At 43.0% G+C, this 10584-nt stretch overlaps 1 protein-coding gene across 1 annotated transcript; it reads left to right on the top strand.

The window, feature by feature from the left end:
* Positions 1-4231: 4231 nt before the first annotated feature.
* On the top strand, positions 4232-10584 carry LOC120671159 (cinnamoyl-CoA reductase 1-like). The gene is made up of 6 exons (XM_039951432.1): positions 4232-4337; positions 4499-4668; positions 4799-4979; positions 8849-9013; positions 9091-9277; positions 10452-10584. The coding sequence occupies exons 1-6, from the start codon at positions 4232-4234 to the stop codon at positions 10582-10584; spliced, it is 942 nt and encodes a 313-aa protein (XP_039807366.1).

Raw genomic sequence — 10584 nt, 5'->3', positions numbered from 1 at the left:
TGTCTCGGTGTTCCGGACCAAATAATTAGGCCTGAAGCTGACGATTTTATGGCTTGCAACGTATAACCGTTGTCAGAAATGGGCTCAGTTCTACTGCACATTCAGTTAGACTGAGGCTAACTCAAAGCAGGAATACAAACAACACTAGATATACAACTTGATCGTAGTTTGTGGCACATAACGTGATTGTCCACGTAGAGGTTTATAAAGATGCAGCTATATCATTATCAATATTAGGGATGGCAACGGGACTGATCCTTAGTTCCCTAGAAAACTCCTAGTTTATTGCCACAAGGAAGAAAATGAAAAAAAAAACCCCTCCGTGTTGCCAGGACTAACCGGTGGCAGGAACAGGGGCCTGTTAGCAGTCACACATGTGACTACAAGTCAATCTATCACAAAAAGAACAATGGGCCGGACACGTGGGCCAACAAGAAACCCCAAGCAAAAAAATGTCGCATTTATTGAACGGTATATTTAAATCAAAATCCAACCGAACCACTGTGTTTCTTACGGAAAAATCTTCAAAACAAGATTACACTTGAATATATTTGGATGATTTTTTTGAATTTTTTTAAAACGCAGAATAATTTTATTATGGAGCTAAAACAATTGTTCCAACAAAATAAAAATATTGTTCCGCTGGAACAATTTCTTTGCGAAGGTGGAACAATTGTTCCAACATAATAAAAAAATGTTCTACTGGATCAATTTATTTGCAAAGCTGGAACAATTGTTCTATTTTGGAAAAAAAATTGTTCCACATTTATAAATATTGTTCTAATAATAATATTTTTATATAAATATAGTCAAGCATGATCTAGTTTTGAAGATCTCGTCGAGAAAAACACAACAGTATAATCAAAATTTCATTTGAATATCTAATTTGCGAGCTATATTTTTATTTTTAATTTATATTTGTGTGAATTTCTATGCGACACATCAGCCTAGCTGGCCCTGACTTCTTAGCGGACCAACTTGCTCTCTGCATACCGCTGCGGCCTGTGGGCAATATAAAATAAAAAAACAGCCCAGTTATCAACCTTCTGCAGCCGGATTACTAGCAGCCGCGCGCGACTACTAGTATTTTCGCAGGAACACGGGGTGCAATTATTTTTTATGAAAAATTTCAACCGGATTTCTGAAACCTGAGGGGGGGGGGGGGGGTTAACTCACTATTTAGACAAAATTGAGACTTGTCACTTAAAGTAATCGAAGTTCGGGGGCCCACGAGTCCATGAAGGCCCATGACACCTTCTTACTCCTTGCTACCGCGCAAGGATTCACCAAAACGCAGTGAATCTCCAGTCGGTAGCCACAAATGGAGATTTGATGGTGGGGATAGGCCCCGAGGTAGAGTGTAGAGGTCTCTATGACGATTGCAGTGATCTTATTGTTAGCATGTCCTGGTGCTCTATCTTTGATTCTGTAATGTAATCCTAAGCAAATTGGTTGTAAAATGTCTTGAAATATTCTGGTGGGCCATCTCAAGGCCAATGAAATGAAATTCAGGTGGGGGAATCTCTCCCCTCCCGGTGACAAAAAAAAAGTAGTGTTGAATGATGCATATGGTGTCCCGATATCTTTAGCATGAAAATCGCAAGAGAATGGTGCACCTATTATATTAGGAGTCAATTTCCAAACAAAGATAAGATTTTTCTATTAAAGACAAAGCAATGTTTTTTAAGGGCTAGATGAAGGGCTGCCACTTGCTACTTGCTTGGTGGTCCTCTACCACTTGCTCGGTGGTGCTCTGTATCTGTCTTAATAGCCTCTACCTATTAAGGTTTGTAATAGTCGTATTGCTTCCCTCTTAATGAAATACGTGCTCATCAGGCACGTTCGCGGGGAGAGAGAGAGAGAGAGAGAGAGAGAGAGAGAGAGAGAAATGACCATGGATGGGTGAGCAAGGGTAGAAACGAGTGTAACATGATTGAACACCATGCGGGAAGCCTAAGACTCACCCATCATGAGGCATGTAGAGGCTATTTAGTGCTGCAATCAGATGTTTTTGATCCTACATGACATGGGAGAGGAGTCATACCTCACTAATGATGGTGACGCATGTAGAATCGCCGCACGTGGACTTCTTCAAGAAGGATGCGCCATGATTGTCTTTGGATCTTGAGAGTGTGACATATATTTGTCTTGACAACAACACTAGATGTTAGCAAGAGAATTTGTGGTATTATAACCTATGCTTGTGCTTGTGGCAATCTATGTCATGGAAAACATGTGCAATTCGGTCGACATGAAAGAAGGGTCACGTATGTGCTGTTGGAGATCAGCACACAGCAATATGGATATATACGACAATAGAGCACTATATCGCAAGAAAGAAAGTTTAGTCTGATACCGTGTGGGAAGAGTGAAACAAGGTGTACAGGATGGGACAACCAAGTATGCTTAGCAGTGACGCAAATACACCGAGGGCGGGGCGCGGCGGGGGGGGGGGGGGGGGATGCTACTTATATCCTATCTAGACTTGCTTGCAAACTTTGGCCATTCTTCCCAAAAACCATCCGCCTTACCATGCTCCTCTCCTTCTCCTTCCCTCTTCTTGTGGCCTTCTACTCCTCCTCCTCTGTCCCTCTCTAGGGCCTAGGTGGTGGTGGTGGCATGCAACTAATAGTGTGTGGATGGACCTTGAGGTACCACTACTTGAGCAGGATATTGTAAGTACTCATTTGGTAAGTTTTTTAATTGCCTGAAAGCTCAAATCTTGAAAATTTTGCAATCAAAACAATTATTTGAAATTATTCAGAGGTTTCTAGGATTGGTTGAATGATTTTTGAATGGAAAGTTATTACCCCAAATCAATTAGGAAGTTTTTTTTCGCATTGATTGAAGTTTTGCAAATCAATCGAAAGTTTAGAAACAAAAAGTTTTCATTGGATCCATTCAAGTTTTCTTAAGATTGGTTGTAAGTTTTTATAGTCAATCTAGATGCAGGAGGAGGACTGATCGATGAAGATGTGCAGGGGAAATTGATGTGTTGTATCCTTGCTATTTCCCTATGTGCTCCTTGGGGAGGGGAGGCTTATTAGCAGTTGATCAGTAAGAGATGTGGGAAAGAAATTCATTTCAGCGCTCCCATGTCATGCTTAGTATCTTTTAGTGTTTGTTTAATTGTTCCCTAAGGCAGCAAGCCAGCAAGTAAAGGATCAATCTAGGTTGGGAAGCAATCTATCCAATGAGCTGTGCAGCAAATACAGGAAAGGAATGTCTCTAACAAACAGCAAATAAAGGTAAGTATTGCTTCTGAACCACCCACACACTTTATTTCTTGGATGCCAGTGCAGCAGGATGTGTACCAGAAGTTATACTACGATTGCCCACAATGCACCTGATGCTACGAAGATTACGTCCATGCCACCTTTGCTGATGCCGAACACGCTAGCGCGCGCACACACACACGTCGGTGTCAACGGCAAGTCCATGTGGGACCCACTCGTCAGACTCAGAACATGACTGTGAAACATTACTTTATTTGTTGGTCAGCAGCGATGCATGCAGATTGCTCTTGATTCCACATTGGCCCCTGCAGTCACAGGCACGGATGCTTGAACCTTCTTTGTCCTTGTTCAGGAATGTATTAGCAGCTCACGGTGGTAGTCTAATAGTACTTTCGCGTAATCATTGCATGCCTAACCTAGGATGAGAATGACAGCAACATTGGTGTGCTCCCTCGTGCTCACAACACAAGGTATGACTTTTCAAAAAAAACACACACACACACACAGGGTATGCATGCCCGGCCCATAGGATCCCCTCAGTGCTCTACGCCTGTACCCAGTTTGCGCTATTCTCCTGCAATCCACACCACCTCACCGTGTCTTTCTTTCCAGTGAGCATTTGTAGCTGGCTGGCACAACGTACCTTGCTTCTGTCAATTGTAACAGCTGATCAATACCTTCCAAGCAATGTTTTGTATCATCACTACTAAACAAATGCACCAGACTTACTTATAAGCAAAATCAGAAACGGAAACACTTTATCTAAACCAGCAGGTGTATTTAAACCGAGTGTTTTCAGTCGATATGGATCTCTCGATCGAATTTTACTGAAAATATAGCATCTGTAGCTGTGCCCATTCAAATACAAAGCACCGACCTGCAGCCTATATCTACTTGCCATTGCATCAGTCACCAGTATCATAGGAGATATACTACTAAAAAAAAGGAAATTTAACAATCTTAAGACCGCCGTAACTCTTGCAATGGCGACGGCGATGACGGTGTGCGTGACCGGCGCCGGGGGCTTCGTGGGCTCGTGGCTCGTCCAGCGCCTCCTCGCCGCCGGCCGGTACACGGTCCACGGCACCGTCCGCGATCCCGGTAACTTTTCTTGACCAGCAGCCCATTTCAACCCCTGGATAAATATAATCGAGCGCAGTTTGCTGTCGATCGAGTTCTTTCTTGTTCTTCAGAACATCATCGATAGAGCGAGCACATGAATGTGACGGTGATCGATTCGATTCGATTCCATCTGTGCGCAGGCCACGCCAAGAACGCGCACCTGGCGGCGCTGGACGGCGCCGGCGAGCGGCTGCGGCTGTTCAGGGCCGACCTGCTGGAATGCGGCAGCCTGGCGGCGGCCGTCGCCGGCTGCGACGGCGTCTTCCACGTGGCGTGCCCCGTCCCTGACTACCCCATCGCCGACCCGGAGGCACCTCATCACGCCACCCCTTCTCTTTGATTTCCTCAGCTAATTCTCTACGCCGCCTTGCTTCGTGTGCGATCTCGAGTTCTCATCATCGGACACCGGCGGCCATGGCGCCGATGCGTTGTTGCTGCAGGTCGAGCTCCTCGCTCCCGCCGTGACGGGCACCATGAACGTCCTCAAGGCGTGCTCCCAGGCGCAGGTCAAGAGGGTCGTCGTGGTCTCGTCCCTCTCGGCCGTGATGGTGAACCCTGAGTGGGGTGACAAGGCCATGGACGAAGGCTGCTGGTCTGACGTCGAGCTCTGCAGAACCACCGAGCTGAGGCCGACGTCACCCATCCTCCACTTACATGTATGCAGTGGCGGAACCAGGATTGAGTCGAACCCCGGGCCGAGTTTTAAATATAGACGTCCACAAACTCACAGTTCAAAAGATACATAAAAATATAAACGGAAAGATAGATAACATACAAAAAGCGTCATCGCGAAGTAATATATTTATTCTTTTTCAGTAATTGATCCAAGTCCTTCTTCGACAATTAATCCAAATTCAGAGGTAAAAACTACAGCAAAATGAAAAAAAAAATTGGGCCGAACCCCGAGCCACGGCCCGGGTGGCCCGGGGTGTGCATCCGCCCCTGCATGTATGGCTGCCACTGGTTTGGCTGACATGTAGGTGGTGGATGGATCTCAATGCAAATCTCTCCGGGCAGCCCGGCTGCAAACATTGCCTCGTGCAGCCCTGCCACTACTACAGTATACAGAAACGCTGATTTGTCTCTGTTGGGAAACCTTGGAAATCTCTATTGTCCCGATTTCCCAACCTCGATTTGCGCCACACGTCAGCCGGTAGGATCCAATGCTCCCGCGGTCACAACTCCCCGGCTTGCATGATCCGCGCAGTGAGGACTGAGGACTCGGCTCCGGATGATGCGGCTCGGCTCGGCTCCATTCTGTCCCACGGCCGCACAACCGCATGCCTCCAGCATCCGCCGCCGCCGCATGCCTCCAGCGTCGGCAGCCGCCTCGATCATCCGGTGCCGCTGCACGCCGTTGTCCACCGCCACAAATCGGTGCGGCTCTAGTTGCTGATTGACGATGGCTTCCTAGACGTCCGAGAGTCCGTTTCTAGCTAAACCTACCGGCCGCCATGACTTCAGCAGAATACAAACATCAAATCCAATTTTGATTTTTATAACATGCTGCAAAAGCATTTAGTAGAAAGATAGAATATACATCACTAGTATCATGTTTTCATGCATAGTGCTTTTCCCTTTTGTGCTATCAAGACGCAAGTAGCACAATCTTTCACTTGGCAATAATCTTTGCGTAATGTGTGACACAGGGGAGGAGGAGACTATTGATCATCTCTTTTTCACTTGCCTTTTTGCAAGGCAGTGCTGGCTATCAATTAACATCAATTGGGATAATCTTCTGAGCCTAGAGGATAGATGGGTCCATGCCAGATCAACAAATCATCAGCCTTGCTTCACTGAAGCTACAATGATTGCAGCATGGGAAATCTGGAAATTGAGGAATGACAAAATCTTTGAACGTCAAGCAGCAAGCCATAATAGGTGGCTTTGTAATTTTAAGAGTCAATGCTTTGCTCAGTCGGTTAGATTCAAGGCTGACCTTAGGACAGCCTTTTGTTTTTGGTTAGATGGCTTCACTTAATGGTTTGTATCCTGAACTTGACTTCTGGTCTTTAATTTAATTTAAAGGTTTTTACACTGTGGGGATCTCCCCCACAGTTTTCCTTTCAAAAAAAAAAAGACGCAAGTAGCACAAATGACTGCATAGTGATCAAACACGCTAAAAAACAATCGGTACAAACACATACAATTTATAGATTATTAGTTCTGTTACAAATTAGGAACTTGCAATTAACAATCTTTGGATAATTTACAACCTAACCGTGTCAGTACATCCAATGTTTGATCTAAAATTCAACCACAAATCGGCCATTTTTTAGGCTAAATAAGCATCATATATTCTTATGTGAAATTGCCATTGTCCAATATAAACTTTTTTTTAACGAACCACACAAGATAGTGCGCGTTTCATTGATATAGCAGAAAAGTACAAGGCTACGGCCCTGAAAAGTCATAACCAGAAAAAAGAAAAAGAAAACAGGACTCACCCGGCTGGATTGGGACGTCAACCCGAAAAACTCAACAACTCAACTCTCCCAGTTGGATTGGGACATCAACACGGGGAACTCATCCACTCAAAGCGGAGGGACACTCAAGACTACCATGGAAATACAAACTTATTTGTCGACAATCAACATCCCTAGTTGTTTTGCATACCCCCCTGCAAATAGCAATTGATATCAACCACTATCTAAATTAGCATTCGACTAAACATCCATTCCCTCAAACCAGAAATTAAACAGCAATGGACCTTCATGGAGCAGCCTGCTGCTGCAACCAGCCTTCAGGTCATCGTCGGTGACATGCCCGCAGCCCACTGCCCAGGCTGGTCAAAGGCTGTCGTGTTGAATCGGATGATATACTCAAACACGATTTTCCTCTGCGCATGTAAACCGAGGCGACGACACTGCAGACGACTGAGAAGGCGGGAGACGGGGAAAATAGGAAAAACTCAGAAAAGAATTGAGCCGAGCCGAGCCGCATCATCCGGAGCCGAGTCCTCAGTCCTCACTGCGCGGATCATGCAAGCCGGGGAGCTGTGACCGCGGGAGCATTGGATCCTACCGGCTGACGTGTGGCGCAAATCGAGAGCAGAGCTGCACGAGGCAATGTTTGCAGCCGGGCTGCACGGAATATTTTCCCCCCATTGAAACTCTATTGTTCCGCAGCACGTACCACACGTTCAACTGGAACTTGGAAGGGATTTTTCGTGGTATCGTGAGACAGAGTCCACCTATATGTATTTCTTTAAAAAAACGGTTTACATTCTTGAACTATTACAAAAATAAGATTTCGAAACCGGATAATTTTGATCTTTTAGGTGGTTTCAAAGATAATTTTTTATTATGTAAGAATTAAAAATATTCAAATTTAAACTAAAAATTTATAAGTAATTCACTTTAAATAAAAAATACAAAATTGCGTAAAAAATAGCGCGCTATAGCGTCAAAATAGCTCTACTATAGCGGCCAGAAGTAGCTGTCGCGATGCTCATTAGCGCGCTATAGCGCCAAATAGCGCCGCTATAGCGGTAAAATATCGTTTTGGCCAAGCTCCCGCTAAATTCTATAGCCCACGATTTTAAACATTAAAAATTGGTATCAAAAGTTATAAAATATAGGAAAAAGTCTATATCACCCCCTCAACTTTTGGGGGTGGACTACATAACCACCCAATTTATGAAACGTTCTATATCACCCACTGAACTTTCCAAAACCGCTCAAATTATCCCTTAAAGCAGTTTTGAAAAATCATAGTAAATCACAAAAAAAATTATAAAATAAAAAATCCAATTGTGTTGGACTCCAAATGAGTAGAGCTACATAGTGAATATATAATATGGTATGCTTCAGTATATTTTTTACAGCTATGAAGAAAAGCATAGATCTAAAGCTACAGCAAAAAAATACTAAAGCATACCATATTATGTGTTCACTGTGTAGATCTACTCATTTGGAGTCTAACACAATTGGATTTTCTATTTTATGATTTTTTTGTGATTTACTATGATTTTTCAAAACTGCTTTAGGAGGTAGTTTGACCGGTTTTGGAAAGTTCAGAAAGTGATATAGACCGTTTTATAGGTTGGAGGGTTATGTAGTTCACCCCTATAGTTGAGGGGGTGATATAGACTTTTTTCTAAAAGATAACCTATCTAGTGGTACTCTACTTGTCAGTTATTCGGATCTAATTTTTCATATAATAGTATTTGGTTGCTTGTAGTTATGCCTATTATTTTTGAACAAATAAGATTAACATAGATTCACAACTTTCTAATTTAAAATGAGTTAGTTTTGAGTTTCTAGATCTAATTAGAATTTTGAGTTTTTTTAAAAAAAATACAAAACCACCTTCGAAACCACCAGAATAAACAAACTTTTCCGGTTTCGATAGTTGGATGAGCCTTGTTATCCGGTTTTATAGTTAAAAATTGAAAATTTGACTTGTACGATAGTTCGAGGATGTAAAATGAAATTTTCCTCTCGTTTTTCATCCACTCTAATTGTGTTTCCTCCCAATTTCACTGTGCTAGAACTGGTACTGCCTTTCCAAGACCCTGGCAGAGCTCGAAGCATTCGCATACGCTAAGAGAACTGAGCTGGATGTGGTGTCACTCTGCCCGTCCCTGGTGGTCGGGCCTTTGCTGCAGTCCACAGTGAACGCAAGCAGCGCGGTGCTGGTTGATTTCCTGACAGGTTACACTGCCTTTCGATCTCTGCACTATAACCTCACCCATTTTCCAACTCTCATCTGTAATGTCTCTGCGCATCAGGAGATCGTTTGGTGAAAAAGAAGCTCCGGAACTTTGTGGACGTTCGCGACGTCGCTGATGCTCTCCTCCTGGTGTATGAGACACCGGAGGCGTCCGGGAGATTCGTCTGCAATTCTCATCCAAGGCTGGTGTCCGATGTCATAAAGCTACTCAAGAGCTGGTACCCGGCTTACAAATATGCCACCAAGTAAGTCTGTTCTTGACTCAGCTTCCAGTTTCTTATAAATCTACTTCCTCTGTTTTAAAATATAGATCGTTTAATCTTTTCTACACTTATAATTTTTGCTATGCATTTAGATATATTTATTTTAGCTTTTCTAAATTCATAGCTTTTGCTATGAACCTAAGCATAATATACATATCTAGGATTCTAGGTGAAAGAAAGCTATGAATCTGGAAAACCAAAATAATCTACATTTTGGAACAGATTTAGTATAAGTTATTGGGCGGAAAATGCTCCACGTGCCTCACGAAATAGTTGTTTCATATGGCCTTCCATTGAGAGGCCCGGACTCTACTATGTACTTCAGAATGACCTCGAGTCATTGCCAATTTGACATCTGAGCGCCATAGGTCAGTGACGTAAAGTCACTGTGACATACACCAAAGAAATCTCACCCCCTCATTAAGGACTCTTATTAGAATGTTTTAACGGGAAAAGCGTGAGCTGTTACGCTTTTCCCAATAGAACTGTTAAAACGTTCTAATAAGAGGCCTTTGATAATATATTAAACTTTGAGCGCTCAAAGGAATATATTTAATATATTTTTGTGTTAATAATACGATAAAAAGGAATACTACTATCAAAGTTTAATAATATGATAGTAGTATTCCTTTTTATCGTATTTAATATATTTTTGTGTTATGCATGCCTTATGAAATTTGTACATCAAAGTTGGTGACGCCAAACAAGCTCGACGAGAATAGAGTTCCTCTCTAGTGCATCCTTTTTAGACCAGTCTCAGTGCACAGTTTCATGGTATAGTTACCTATACTGGGAACTAGGTAACTGTGCCAGATGAATTTCATGGTGATAAAACTCTCATCACATTTTATGAAACTCAATCATTCTCTCTCCATGCCATGCCAGCAAAATTGATGATATTTAATGCTATGGAATCCTCTATGAAACTTCCACTGAGACTGGTCTTATGTGCTTTCATTGAGGACGCATTTGTAACGATCTTGTCAACGCCATGTATTTGAAATCTTATATGTCAAACTGCTAAATTAACAAAAATTGGTGATGTCATAGTATGCACTAAAGTTTTAGTTGTTCCATCAAATCGTCATTTAGTTTGGTGCATTGTGAATTTGAAATTCGGTGATGAATTTCGTTCTGTTCCAAAAACCAATGGCAGGTTCGTCCTAGTGAGCGATGAGCCTTCATTCAGTTTCAAGAAGTTGCAAGCGCTGGGCTGGAAATCCAAGACGTTGGAGGAGACCCTCAAGGACAGCGTTGAGTCCTTCAGGAAGGCAGGCGTCCTGGATTGA

Source organism: Panicum virgatum, chromosome 4N (assembly GCF_016808335.1).
Source record: "Panicum virgatum strain AP13 chromosome 4N, P.virgatum_v5, whole genome shotgun sequence".
NCBI lineage: Eukaryota > Viridiplantae > Streptophyta > Magnoliopsida > Poales > Poaceae > Panicum > Panicum virgatum.
Note: the sequence above shows the minus strand (reverse complement) of the source record. Positions and strands in the feature narration are given on the sequence as shown.